At 29.4% G+C, this 15,403-nt stretch overlaps 1 protein-coding gene across 7 annotated transcripts in view; it reads right to left on the reverse strand.

The window, feature by feature from the left end:
* Window positions 1-15,403, reverse strand: part of LOC129906451 (probable phospholipid-transporting ATPase IA) — a 371,220-nt gene that overhangs the window by 224,807 nt on the left and 131,010 nt on the right. For all 7 annotated transcript variants that reach the window (XM_055982238.1, XM_055982234.1, XM_055982236.1 and 4 more), the window contains 6 exons: window positions 12,354-12,474; window positions 12,106-12,289; window positions 11,870-12,030; window positions 1,621-1,818; window positions 1,278-1,555; window positions 1,115-1,224 (listed from right to left, as the gene is read on the reverse strand). In XM_055982238.1, the coding sequence (XP_055838213.1) occupies window positions 1,115-1,224; window positions 1,278-1,555; window positions 1,621-1,818; window positions 11,870-12,030; window positions 12,106-12,289; window positions 12,354-12,474 (1,052 nt within the window). The remainder of the gene's footprint in view (window positions 1-1,114; window positions 1,225-1,277; window positions 1,556-1,620; window positions 1,819-11,869; window positions 12,031-12,105; window positions 12,290-12,353; window positions 12,475-15,403) is intronic.

Raw genomic sequence — 15,403 nt, forward strand, 5'->3', positions numbered from 1 at the left:
GGTTTATGCGCGTCTATATTTTTAATTTTACACAATTTAATCTTACCTTCTTAAAAAAATTATTATTATTATTATTATTATTATTATTATTATTATTATTATTATTATTATTATTATTATTATTATTATTATTATTATTATTATTATTATTATTATTATTATTATTATTATTATTATTATTATTATTATTATTATTATTATTATTATTATTATTATTATTATTATTATTATTATTATTATTATTATTATTATTATTATTATTATTATTATTATTATTATTATTATTATTATTATTATTATTATTATTATTATTATTATTATTATTATTATTATTATTATTATTATTATTATTATTATTATTATTATTATTATTATTATTATTATTATTATTAAAACTTTATTAACAAATAAATAAATTACATTGTCAATAATTATATATATAGCTGGAGCTGCTTGGACTTTCAGCTAGTTAAACAAAAGATAAGTTTTATAAAAGGTTTTCTAAATTTAGTGCTGACATAATCATATATACATTATTTACATTATCGAATGTTACTATGGTCAAAAGGTTAGATAAGTTTGTATGAGCAATGGATTCGCTTATTAAACTGACTTGTTTGCAAGATATAAGATGACTTATGGTAAGCGTACGGTTTTCGTCGCAAAGGTGGCAGAGAGGGGGCGTATCGTTGGTAACGTTTAAACATCCATAACTTTTGTTCTTTTGAATTGCATTAAAATTTTCTTTCAGATAATGGAAGCTTTTGAAATTGCAAATCAAATATAAAATTATCTTTCATAGTCGAGAAGTTAGTTAAAAATTCAATTGTTTATTACAAATTCAATTTTTTATAAATAATTTGTTGTTAAAAAAAATTATTGTGTTTTCACCTGGGAATATAGCTATGTACCAAATTTCATTAATTTGTATTCACTCATTTCTGGAATGCAGTCAATTTAACAAAAAGACGTACAAAATTTCATTTGTTTATAACTTTTATAAAAATTAAATTTAAAAAAAAAATATTTTGGGATATTGTTTTTAACACATAAATCTTCATAAATAAATACTTTAGAAAGTTTGACTCATATGAATACTACTTCTGTAGATTACCTGCAAAAAGCGAACCAATTCCAGAGTAACTTGCAATGATATAGGAATCAAATTATTATACAAAATAATAAACGTAAGAAGGTTGTAACCAAAATTTTTGCTCTTTACATCTGAAAAGATTTTGTCACATTTTGTTCAAATAAGTTTAAAAACAAAAACTAACCATCGATTCCGAGATACCAATCTGATTTAAAATGTCCACTTGTCCAAAGTACATTAAAAAGAGCACTTGTTAGGCAAAGAACGATTAAAATCAAAAATAACATCAGGATTTGTGTGTTTGTCAGCCTGTCAACTGTTGAACGTTTCAATGGTGCTGAGGTAGAATTCCTCATGAGTTTTGTATCGTGACCAGTATAAATAACGATACCAAACACCCAAGATGTATTACGAAGAACAGCTCCACGTTGAAGTACTTGATCTGGTCCCAAAGCTATAGCTCTAAAATAAATTTTAAAAAAAATATTATGAAAATTAGTTATTATATTATATTTCCTTTGACTCACGGTTTTTCTTGATCTTTGAGAAGACCATTGAATTCATAAAGATGACGATTTGGCAGTTCACATTCGACAACTCCGTGAAAATAGAGAAGATCTTTTGTTTCAAGAAGCTTCGCCGTTGAAGATACACCCTGGCGAATTTTTAAATTTGTTTCGCCGTCTAAATTTGCTGTTTCAATAAATGACATACCTTGGGGTTCACTAAAACCAGAAGAAAACCGTAATAAGTTTAATCTTTTTTGAAAAATTAATGACAATAGTATATAGTACGTGAGCGTCATTGATTTGCTCAACTTAACTCAATCATTATTGTGGTGTCTAAGAAGTAAGTAAGTAAGGCCGTGTGTGAATTGCGTTACCTAAATAGTTAAATCCGTGTTAAATTTTTGACACTATTGAGGTTAATAAAAAAAATTTCAGCTGTATGGATTATTGTTTAAAATTTGTTCTGCCTTTTTTCTGCCATGATACTCCTTTTTAATAAAAAAAAAAACAAAACAAAACCATTTGCAAACAAAATTTAACTCAAATTTAACCAGGTTAAACAATAAATTCTTTTTTTGAAATTATTTTGTTCACCTCAATAGTGTCAAAAATTTAACACGGATTTAACTATTTAACGCAATTCACACACGCCCTAAGTTTCAAAAGAATAGAAAAGCAACTTTTCAAAGTTTAAATATTCATTTTTTCCTCACAATGTATGATAATTTGCTTTGAGCTCATTGTTTATGATGTCCCTTCAAGCAAATAGGTCCGACCTCGGTCCGAATCCGCTCCGCCTCAGGCGGAGCTGAGTCCGACTTCGAGGCAGAAACTGGTCCGAAGGCGGCTCAAATTAGTATGGAAATTAGAATCACCGCGGAACCGATTTTATATGTATTGGTTTTTTCAACACGATTTCTCCTTCGACTTTGTGTTCATATACAAAAAGTTGCAAGTGTGTGAGTGCAACCCCGTCTTTCGCGGTCGGAGTGTCTTTTCTGAACTCCGTTTATTATTTTAATATGATAAAATATATTTCAGAGCTGGGATCTGTTGATTGTTTTTTTTAATTTTTTGGACCTAACACACTTATAAACGCAGTTGAATATGTCAATATGTATTATGTCGTTGTGAAAGAAGGGAAACCTTGACAATATCAATTTATTTTTTTTATTTTTTTTTGTTATTTTGTCAATAAGTTCCAATGAAAAAAATATTTTTTCATGCATGGTATATTTAATTTTAATTTTTAAAATTGTGTCTATTTTGCGTTTTTCACCTAAAAATATTCTTTGCTCACGCACACAAATAACTTTAGTTCAACAAAATTCCACTGCTAAATCAGCGCTAAAACATTCTCTTTTCGCTGCATTCTCTTTTTTTTTTTAATAAATCCGCTCTCATTTTTTCTCACTTTTTTGTTTGACTCTCGTCTCGTCTGTTTTTTTTTTTTGTCTCATTTTTTTTTCAATGCTAGACTTTGTGGAAGGTCAGATTTTTTTTGTTGCAAGATATTTGCTTGATTTTTGTTTATGGGTGACAGTAATTGTATATTTTTCGTTTTTGTTTTCAGAGAAGTAAGTTAGGTATGTACTGTTTTTTTTTTTTTGTTCATGGTCATGATTGCAATATTTTTTTTATCGTTGATGAACGAATATTACTTTTCGGTACATTTAGTGTATACCTAGGAACATAGCTTGCATACATAGTAAAGTAGGTAGAATTAGTTCTGACATAATTTTTTTTTCTTTATTGGTCTGTTCTATAATGAAAAGTCATAAAACACAAATAAAATACATTTTCGAGACATCATCCTGGTCGTGTGCCACTACCAGCGTCCTTGTCCTCGTAACCGACAGACATGGTGTCGTCGGTCGGCGGCGCGTCGCACAGTGTGGGAATTCGCGAATTTAGCGGAATAAAATTAATAACGCTTGCATTTTAAATTTTGTTGTAGTTTTTTTGTGATTAGTTCATTGAATATGTGTATACAATCAAATGTAATTCACATTTTGGTGATATTTTATTTAAGTTTTTGTAAAATGAGCTTTGAAGTGACAAGTTATTTTCACCAAAAAGTACTTTTTTTTTTGAAAATCATAATTTACAAAAAAAAACTTTTGAGGAATGATTTGTTGTTTAATTTTATGACAAATATGAATAAAATAAAGAAAAAAGTTAATTATTGTCAGAATTGACTAGGTTTTTTGCAAACCGTTATGTCAATGACGTTGTTTATGAACTAAAGAAAATATTCTCAAAAAGGCCACTAAAACGTACAAGATACTATTTCAAAGGATGTTTTAAATTATGTAGCTTGGTAAGTGTTCTGTTACGAAATTTTTCTGCCATACATCATCAAGGATACCAAAAATTAAAAGAACCGTAAACTTCCTTTCGAAAAAAAATCAGTTTAACTGGAATAGACAATTTGTATTTACCAATCGTGTTATTCTTGTAAAATAAAAAGCCAACTGCCTCAAAGCGCTTAATTTTTATTTTTGAGACCCAAACATCAAATATTTCCTTCTTTGTTATTTGGAAAGACATTCTGCAAATTATATAATACCGAAATATTTTGTAATTTAAAAGGATAGTTTGCTAATTATTCAAATAACATACCACATTATAAAAAGACGAAAATTAATACTCCACAGTACATATGTATACACACAATAACAAAACACAGCACTTATAACAAGTAAAATTAATTTTAATACCGATTTTCAAAGTATCAAATATCAAATTTTGTGAAAAATACGTGTTAAAGGCGCTATTGCTCGAAAAATAAACAATTGTTTTTTTTTAATTAATTTATTTTTATCATTATAATTGGAACACACTTTATCAGATGTAATACTTTTTTTTTATTAATTGATAGTTTCCGTTTTTCATTTTTTAAATAACTTAATTCTTTTTTTTGTTCTTACTGTTAACATTGAATTTGAACACCCTGTATTTTTATTGGTACTATTTTAAAATCAAATTCACAAATTTTTTGAACACCCTGTGAAATAAAAAAGTTTCTAATTCTATAACTTTCTTCTTCTAACAAAATCCCAAAAAGTTATTCGATTTTTACGGTATGTCATCATTTTTTTTTTTTGATGGTCATTTAGAAAAAAAAAATATATCATAACACATTTTTTTAACTTCAATCACCAAAACAAAAATGTAAAACACCCTGTGAAATAAAAAATTACTTACATAATTATACCTTGATATTTAGAAAATATAAAAAAAATAAATTTTTTATTAAAACACACACCAAACGCACGAGAAAAAATTAACAGCAAATAAATCTCTTTCACCAAATAAACAGAAAAAAAAATCGCCAACTGCAACTTCGAAGCTATTTTTTTTTTTTGTTTACATGATCCCCACCTATCAATGCTTTTGTTATCACTTTCTACAATCTATTAGCTTTAAGAAAAACCGGTTTTGGCATCAAACAAGACAAGTCATTTTTCGAATTAAATTCCGCTAAATTCGCGAAATCCCACACTGTGCGTCGGCGTGCGCCGGCCATTAGCATACCTACGTAGATATTGTTGTTAAAAATTTGTAAACACTAGGTTTGTTCCAGACTTTTTGTGCACTAAATTCGGCAGTCTGTCAAATTAATGAGAGTTGGGAGAGAATTCTCTCAGAAGGAAATAAAACTACGAAAGACTGCCAAAAAGTCTGGAACAAGTTGAACACCATTATGCAACACAATTTCATATTTTATGCTTTATTCGATAAACATTAACACTTTTTTAATGCAAAAAACACGTAAACGCGATTCAATTTAAAAAAATCACTACAATTTGATTTGTTTTCTTCTCTATTTATTTGTTTGACACACGTCAACTTTTCATTTGACAGAACTCATATTTCTGCCGGAAGAAATTCTCTGGGCTAAATTTGTCAGGGTGGGTAAATTTTTTACTCTCTCGTGAGCGCTCTCTTCTACACAATTTTTGAAGTTGGGAACAGACTCTGACCAAAAATAACCAAAAATTACTAAATTCGGCAGTTGCAAACTGAGTGTGGAACGGACCTACTTTTGGGTAGGATACAATCTATCTAGGCCAGTCATTATGTCGGAAAAAACGGCTTAGAAATGCAAAATGACCGAGAAAGCTAAATTTTGGATATGTTGTAGAGGATGCTTAAAAAAGCTTAACTTGAAGTTTTCGACCAAGATTTCCTATGAGCTTTTTCCGCCATTTTGAAAAAAAGGATAAAATTGTTTTTTTTTTACAATAACTCGGCTATCTGACGAGATGCGAAAATTTTACAAGGAGCTTTTTTGTAGCTTTTAACGAGTTCTACAATTCATGCATACACATTTTTTGTGTATCATGAACTGTTCTCGAGATATCGATTAAAAAAGTCAAAAATTTAGGACATGCCATTTGTTTTTTGACATAATCTATTTTTGGGTGATGAATATCGAAAAAATTATTAAAATAAAATTTGTAGACCACATTCAGACCTACAATGTCGTATTTTTATATTTTTTTTTTTTTTGACAAAAATTACGACTCCCAGCCGGCCGCAAAGTCGTTTAGTCCGCGCCCACCGCCAAGCAAAATCCAAATTCCAAAAATATACTTTTTACTCAAGAAATATTTTTAGTAGATATAACACATAACAAAATAATTTTTAGCCAAGTTTGGTTAAAATCTAAATATTTTTGCATTTTTTTTTTGAGGTTTTATAAAAAAAAAAATAGTTTTTGTAAAAGTTGTAGACATTTATACTGTCTACAATTTTTGCGTTTAACTTTTTTCGATAGGAGGTCTACTTTTGACAAAAATCGTAAAAAACCACGATTTTTGACACCTACCAGCCTACATATTACTTTGTAACACTACTGCGAATAAAGAATTACCTAAATTGAAAAAGTGAAAGGGTTCTTCGCAACTAGATATACCTACATAATTATGTACCTACATAGGTACTATAATATTTTTGAAATGTCCGATTTCGCCTGCCGTTTTTTTTTATACTATATTTTTCTAAGAACCTATACAAATATCATTAGAAAACAAAAGATAATAAAACACATGACATAATTAGATCCAGCAAACAAAAAAAAAGAACTTGTTATACATGCGTAATTCATATTATTTATGTTTATAAGTAAAGGATAATATAAAACAAAAATCACTGTTCTGCGTCTGCCTGCCTAGCATTTTTTTTCACACATCACATGAATGAAACAACAAGAATGTATCTCCTTTGCCGTCTGGTTTTTTGCGTCGTATTCTTGTGCATAGAGGTATTTCTTTTCTCTATCTTCTTGGGTGGCTTTCCATTTTGTTTTTGTTTTTTTTTTTTGCTTCACTTTAAGGGAAAAAAGAGTCGAAGAGCAAAAATGTTATGTCGAATTCCTTTCAATTTTTTGAATCGCTTCAAATTTTTGGTGTTAAAAAGGAACATGAAAACAGACCGAATTCTTTTTGCGATTGTATGTGTGTCATTTGACAACAATTTTTACACGACCGTCAAGCTGAAACCAAATCAATTTCTTCAAAAAAAAACCAGAAATTCCTTTGATCAATAATTTTGTTTATTTTCTTCGGTAATATAAATTTATTTTAATCAGAATCAAACGGAAATCGCAGTTATTATTAAGATCTGAGTGAAGATGGAGTAAAAGGTTAATTATTTTGGCCGTATGCTGTAGTTTTACAGAGAAAAAATTTCTTGAAGACAATCACGGGAAGAAAAGTCACAGTAATTTGACTTTTTCACAAGAAGTATGCCAGGAAAAAAATATATTTTGATCGCACATTGTTTGTTTTTAATTTATTTCATATTTTTCCGCAATAAAAATACAATATACGATTATAATTCACTCTTTATTTGAAGTTGGTGTTCTCAAATACCTAAACAAACAACACGAAGAAAACTTTCAGCTTGACGTTTGAAAAATGTCAAATGTTTTAAGTATGTGTGCAAATCCGTGTAAATCTTTCAAAAAAGAGGGATTAAAAAAAATTCGAATTCTGTTTCGTTTGAGGCGAATTTTTTTTCTATGGAACATGATTTTCAGAAAAAATTCGCTTCAAGATCGCCGAAAATTCGATTTTTCCATTGAAAGGAATTCGACATTATTCAAAGCTGTGAAATCATGGCAAAGAGAAGTGCACTAATACATTCAAATTCATTTACTTGAGATTTGAGTTAGCTGCTCGGGTAGACCTTCCCCTAAGTTTTCCATCCAGAAATACGTTTTTTTTTCACTTTTGTACTTTTACACTTTTAAGCCAATGTAGTTAATGCTTAAATGCCAATATTTTATTTTTTTTTTGTTTTAAAAAAACCATAAATAACGTGTTTCATAAAAAATATAAATTTTCACGTAGATAAAACGTTGCGCTATGCGAACAATTATCTTACTGCACTCCGTCCCTCGTTCAATGCATATGTGTTTGTGTAACTAACACTACTTTGTAAGATTGAGAAAAATGCTGGTTTCTTCAAACACCCATTCCTGTACTTCTTATTCTTATATGAAATAAGTTTAAAAAAAAAAACAATTTGCAGTCAAAATATATTTTTTCCTAGCATAATTCTTGTGAAAAAGTCAAATTACTGTGACTTTTCTCCCCGTGATTGTCTTCAGGAATTTTTTCCTCTGTAAAACCACAGCATACGGCCTAAATAATTAACCTTCTACTTCATCTTCACTCAGATCTTAATAATATCTTCAATTTCTTATTGATTTTGATTAAATTAAATTTATATTACCGAAGAAAATAAACAAAATTATTATTATTGATCAAAGGAATCTCTGGTTTTATTTTGTTGGAATTGTTTTGATTTCAGCTTGACGTTCGTGTAAAAATTGTTGTCAAATGACACGCACACAATCACAAAAAAAATTCGGTCTGTTTTCATGTTCCTTTTTAACACCAAAAATTCGATTTTTTTGAATCGATTCAAAAAATTGAAAGGAATTCGACATAAGTTTCACATGTCTACCTTCGCAGTTCATACATTTATCTTAAAAGTAGTTCAGTAATTCATGGTTACAATATTTTTGCTCCTAAGTCCTAAGATAAATTCTTGTAAGTTAATGTCGAATTCCTTTCAATTTTTAGAATCGCCTCAAAAAAATGGAATTTTTGGTGTTAAAAAGGAACATGAAAACAAACCGAATTCTTTTTGCGATTGTGTGTGTGTCATTTGACAACAATTCTTACACGAACGTCAAGCTGAAATCAAAACAATTTCTGTAAAATAAAACCAAAGGTTCCTTTGATCAATAATTTTGTTTATTTGCTTCGGTAATATAAATTTAATTTAATCCAAATCAATAGGAAATTGCAGATATTATTAAGATCTGAGTGAAATGAAGTAAAAGGTTAATTATTTGGCCGTATGCTGTGGTTTTATAGAGAAAAAAATTTCCTGAAGATAATCACGAGAAGAAAAGTCACAGTAATTTGACTTTTTCACAAGAACTATGCCAAGAAAAATTTTATTTTGATCGCACATTGTTTTTTTTATTTATTTCATATTTTTCCGCAATAAAAACACGATATTCCATTATAATTAACTCTTTATTTGAAGTTGGTACTCTCAAATAAACAAACAACACGAAGGAATCTTTCAGCTTGACGTTTGAGAAATGTCAAATGTTCCAAGTGTGTGTGCAAATCCGTGTAAATCTCTCAAAAAAGAGGGATTAAAAAAAATTCGAATTCTGCTTCGTTTGAGGCGAATTTTTTTTCTATGGAACATGATTTTCAGAAAAAATTCGCTTCGAGATCGCCGAAAATTCGATTTTTGCATGGAAAGGAATTCGACATAACTGTTTTTCATATAATTGCTCTCTATTTAACATCTAATGTCGTTTTCTTTCACTCCAATGAGAGTACCCTTTTAGTACTTATTTTTGCACTTTTGAAGGTTTTGTGTTCTTTGAAGCCACAAAAGTGTATAAAAAAATTACTCCGGAGTAATTTTAGTACTACGGAGTACCCCGGATTAACTCCACATTTTTAGTCAGATTTACACCGATTTGCACACACACTTATGAATTTGAAGTTTGACATTTTAAAATTTTGTTTGAAAAATGCGAAAAGTTTTTCCTTCAAACTCTTTTGTTATTAACAGAAAACAACCATTAAGAATATATTTTCTTGTGTATTTAATTCCGCCAGATATATTTCTTCCATTTTTGCGTTAATTCTTCACTTTTTCCAAAATGAAATTTGTTAAGAAATGCATTTTTTAATCATTATTAATTTTCATTAATAATATGTATATATTCATTTTTTACTTCATATGTAATTAGTTATTTTCATGCTTTAAAAATATTCGCACAATTTGTTTAAATATTTACCTAATTGCCAAACAAGTCAAATAATACCCTATGTTTTTGTATTATCATAATTTGGATCTTAATCCCTTTTTGTTTGTTTCAACATTACCTGATAAGAAGCTTAACTACTTATAATTTATGTATGTACATATGTATATGGCAATTGTTTAAGAAGATTTTCGCATGATCAATGCATATTTGCATAAAATCGATCTCTTCTTCAAGCAACCACCATCCAGTACAGTCCGCTTGTTTAAAGCTAAAGTTAAAAGCATTAGTCTTGATCGAATTAATTCTCAATAAATTAAATTGTTATAACGTTTTGAACATTTGTCTTTAATTTAATTTAACTTCGTTTGGAGAATTTATTATTGCTGATCAAAATTGAAAACTCAATAAAAAAAATTTTCCGCCAGTGTTCTTCATCAATAAAAAAAAATTCTGTGCCATATAACAAAAAAAATCCCATTTTTTTTCAGCGTTGATGGGATATTTTTGTTTTAAAATTATAAAATCAAACTAAGGGTGTGTGTCAATTAGGCTGAAAAAAACCGATCAGAAGTATAATGAAAATATACCAAAAGTAAAACTAATTCCGCTTCTACACGAGGACGTAAACGTAAAGCTCGAGACGCACATAAGAACAAGTGAGGAATAAAGTTCGAAAAAAAGGGAAGGAAGATTTTCTACCGTGAGTCTCCGGTAAAAAAAAAAATTGTGACTCTTTTTGACGTTTCTCTTTGATCTTGTTCTTTTTTTTGCTGTTCTGCTTTATTTTATTTTGTCGGTTGCGGAATCTGCTTCGTCGGTTGTGTATTATTTGCGTGTATAGTAACGTTTTTAATTTATTCAAAAGTTTTCGTTGCACAAAGAGTTGTTTTTTTTGTATATTTTGGTGTTTTTTCTTTGGAATTAAAATACATAGTCTGCTTCTACACGAAGACGTAGACGCACAAGATGCACTTAAGAGCAAAGGAGAAATCGATCTTTCTCTCTCTCTTGTTCTTATGAGCATCTCGTGCGTCTACGTCTTCCTGTAGAGTGTAGAAGTCGTCATACGAAAACAAGAACAAAATAAAACCAAAGAAAATAACTGTCAAATTTGCGTCTTCAAAAAAATAATACGTGTAGAAGCATGGTATAAAAAGAGAAGGTATGATCATTAGAAAAAACTCAGTATCGAGAACTGTCAAAACTTATGGCTACTTAAGGTTTTGACAGCCCAGCCCATTGAAATTGTTGTTGTAAACAAATTTGTCTTGGAAATTGTTGTTGCTTTTGACTTTGCCAAATGCCAAACGTCAAAACCTTATCACCCCATTTTGTAAGATGGCGGCTCTAATGATCATACCTTGTCTTTTTAAACCATGGTGTAGAAGCGCGTTACACACCGAAACGAAAATCAAAAGGAAATTGGAAGATGATTTCTGCGCCTTCCGTCTTCGTGTATTATGCTTCATATGTTGTTGATATTAATTTTTCTTTTCAATTCATAAAATGTGAAAACAGGCTATTTTTTTCAAGAGATTATGCATTTTTGCCTTGTCACACACAATTACATTTAAAAAAATTACTCTCATTATGTTCTTTCATTCCAGAAAAAGGAGTAAAAATTTAGAGTATTCCTTAATAGAGTGAAAGAAAACGACATAATTTTTTTTTTTTCAAGCGGGATTCTCCCTTTTTTTCAAAAAAAAAAAAATTGCTAAATACTTATGACTTTCTATTTCTCCCCCCAAATTTATGATTTATGAAGAAGATTGAATTTCGTGCGAACCAAAATGTAGAACTTAGTGCTTTATGTTCCATTTAAATGCTTAAGTATCGTATGTGCAAAGGGGCCTTAATGTATTAGTTTTTTTTTAAGTTTTTGAAATCCATGTATGTTTTAAATTTCTCGTTAATATTAACATAGATAACCTTCATCAAATCATCAAATATTACCTTGAAGACAGAAGTAATAGATCAGCTGGAAAAAATGTATTGTTCTGTATTTTGACAATATCTCCCACAGAAAGCTCTTGCCAGCGTACAAGATTCCATGCACCTTCACGTAGCGTTTCAACATGTCTGTGGTTGATTTCATTATCGGCTCGATGGCGTTTCTTAATGAAGTAAACAAGAAAGCTTAAATGTAATCCATACTATTCAATACATTAAACAATAGTTAATTTACTTACAAAATCTTCTACAATCTCTTTAATGGCACTGACTGCCAATATAAATATTAATGGAACTAATGTTGTGTACCTTCCAGTTGGTGATACATCAGGAATTTGTTGTAGTAATGCAATTAATAGAAAAAAGCAGTTCGAATACCGTCTAAATTGTTCAAAAAGAAAGGAGGGTAAAAAGCTTATAAAACTGAAAAGAAAAACAGTGAAATTGATGAATTTTATATTTTGCATAGTAAGGTAAAAATACTCACTTATACTTTGCAGTTGATATGTGATTACTGCAAAATTTTTGTAGTTGCTGCCTGTTGACAAAAATTACCCTTTTGTCGGTATCATCAAGTGTAGCACCGGAAGTTGTTGCATCGTCATCATCTAAGAAAACACCAAAACGGATTTAACTTGTTGTTAAAAACATATTGTAGATAACATTGAATAAATATAAAATATAACATAAAAGAAACTACAAAAATCCAAGTGGTGACTGCATGGTATAAGTTACCACAGCATAAGTTGTCGACAACTTAGTTCGCATAATATGTTGTCGACCCCAGACAATATGAGCGGGTCGCATTACATTCAAGAGACCAGACTGCAGCGTGAGTTCCCACTGGTAGAATTTCTAGAAATCATCAAACGACTTGCCTTTATTGTTAAGAGGTTGCTGTGCAGGCATCTTTTATATACGGATGATCTCAAGTTGTTTAATAATGTTAACTGTGCTTTTGACGGTCTTGTATTGCAAAAATGTTGGAACAATATTGTAAGCTGTTGTAAAACCAACGGTGTAGTGAAATAAAACACGCTTGAGATTTGGATGAGAACTGATTTAATGCACGAACTTATAAAATGACATTAGTTAAAGATAAAGAGAATGAGAGATGATAAGAATGATACTAATGATCATTAACTTTCTACATCTCCCCATTAAAGTGTTTTTTTTTTTAACAAATAATTCAAAACTAATAATTTCATGCTTAATATCTAGTAAATATAAAAAATAGGAACAAACAAGAAAAACGAGCTTTTAATTCAATATAAATTTCAAAATTAAAATGGAATAAATCAAAATAAAAGCATATCAAAAATCGGTATTATCGTTGCGAGTTCTCAAATATCTTGAATTTCTTCTTAGTGTGCTTCCATTTTCGAGTTCTATTCTGTATGACCTAGGTGTTTATTTATTTATTTGATGCGTTAAGGACTAACGTTAAACACTTATTATATGTATATCTTAAAACTAATACATTTAAAATTTACATTACATTCTCGTATTAAAAAAGATTTGTTTGAATTTTATACTTTTAAAATTATCATTAACAGAAGAGATCATAAAGTAGTATTTATTGAATACTGAAATCAACTGATTAAGAGGACTATATAAACCATAATTTACTCTACTGAAAGTGAAAGATGGACATAAAGGTATTTGTCTTCTTTTGTTAGATTGGCTAAAACTGAAATGTAAACGATCCAAAGTTGATGGCGATGTTATAGAACTGTTTATTATTTTAATGATGTAACAAAACTGTAAGTATTCTCTATGCTTTGAGAGTAGAGGGAGATTTAGTAGCATAACTCTTTGATTGTAGGGAGGTAGTGAGACTTCGGGGGACCATCGTAGAAACCGCAGAGAAAATCGCATAAATCTTCTCTGAATACCTTCTATTCTATCAATATGTATTGAATAGTATGGTGACCATACAACACATCCATATTCGAGTTTAGGAGGAACAAATGACAAATATAATAGTTTTAAAACGTATGGATCATGAAAATCACGAGAGAACCGTTTGACGAATCCTAGAATTCGATTAGCCTTATTAATAATATAATCATAGTGATAAGTGAATGTTAGTTTTGGGTCAAGTATAATCCCCAAGTCAAAAAAAACGGACGGTCTAGTTAATGGACAAGAGTCAAACATGTAATTATACAAGACTAAATTCTTTTTGCGTGTAAAACTCTTTGTTTTACACTTGTCAACATTTAAAAATAAGCGGTTTGTAATGCACCATTCCGCGAAGTTTTGTAAATCTTCTTGAAGTTGTAGACAGTCACTAACTGAAGATATTTCTTTAAATATTTTTATATCGTCTGCATATATAAGAAGAGAAGAGTTTTGAATAAATGTGGTCACATCGTTTAAATATAAAGTGAACAATAAGGGACATAAGTGGCTTCCTTGTGGAACACCAGAATTAAAATAAAATTGTTTGGAACATTCACTACGGAAAATAACGGCATAACTTCTATTTTCTAAATAAGATGCAACCCACTTTAAAAAATTTTCGTTGAAACCTAAGGCTCTTAGTTTTATTAATAAAGTTTTGTGACATAGTTTGTCAAAAGCCTTACTGAAATCAGTAAAGACACAGTCTACCTGCTTCCGTTTTTCAAATGAATCAATACAAAAAGAAGTGAAATAAAACAAGTTTGTAACGGTAGACTTATTTTGGACGAAACCATGTTGACTGTCACTAATAATAGATTTACAATTAAACGATAAGACATTACATATAAGAGACTCAAACAATTTTGGGATAACAGATATTTTTGGGATAACGGAAGTTGCTAACATCATTTTTTATGATCCTGAACTTTGCAGACAATTTGTCTGCTGAGGTTTGGACAGCCACCAAAGTCACAAAACTGGTCTGATTTTGAAAAAATAAACGGCATTCGCTTCGTTAAATAAAAATCTAGGGGCGATATTTTTTAGTTTTTTTTTATTTGTCTTAACAAAAAAGTTATGGCCAAAAAACGAAAAAAACACCAAAAAATTAATTTAAAAATTTTTGGACTTTCGTCACCACTGTAATAATGGACCCATTTTCATAAAATAAACGCCATTCGCTTCGTTAAATAAAAATCTAGGGGCGATATTTTTTAGTTTTTTTTTATTTGTCTTAACAAAAAAGTTATGGCCAAAAACCACAAAACCCACCAAAAAATTAATTTAAAAATTTTTGGACTTTCGGCACCACTGTAATAATGGACCCATTTTCATAAAATAAACGCCATTCGCTTCGTTAAATAAAAATCTAGGGGCGATATTTTTTAGTTTTTTTTTATTTGTCTTAACAAAAAAGTTATGGCCAAAAACCACAAAACCCACCAAAAAATTAATTTAAAAATTTTTGGACTTTCGGCACCACTATAATAATGGACACATTTTTAAAAAATAAACGCCATTCGCTTCGTTAAATAAAAATCTAGGGGCGATATTTTTTAGTTTTTTTTTATTTGTCTTAACAAAAAAGTTATGGCCAAAAACCACAAAACCCACCAAAAAATTAATTTA

Source organism: Episyrphus balteatus, chromosome 1, assembly GCF_945859705.1.
Source record: "Episyrphus balteatus chromosome 1, idEpiBalt1.1, whole genome shotgun sequence".
Classification (NCBI taxonomy): Eukaryota; Metazoa; Arthropoda; class Insecta; order Diptera; family Syrphidae; genus Episyrphus; species Episyrphus balteatus.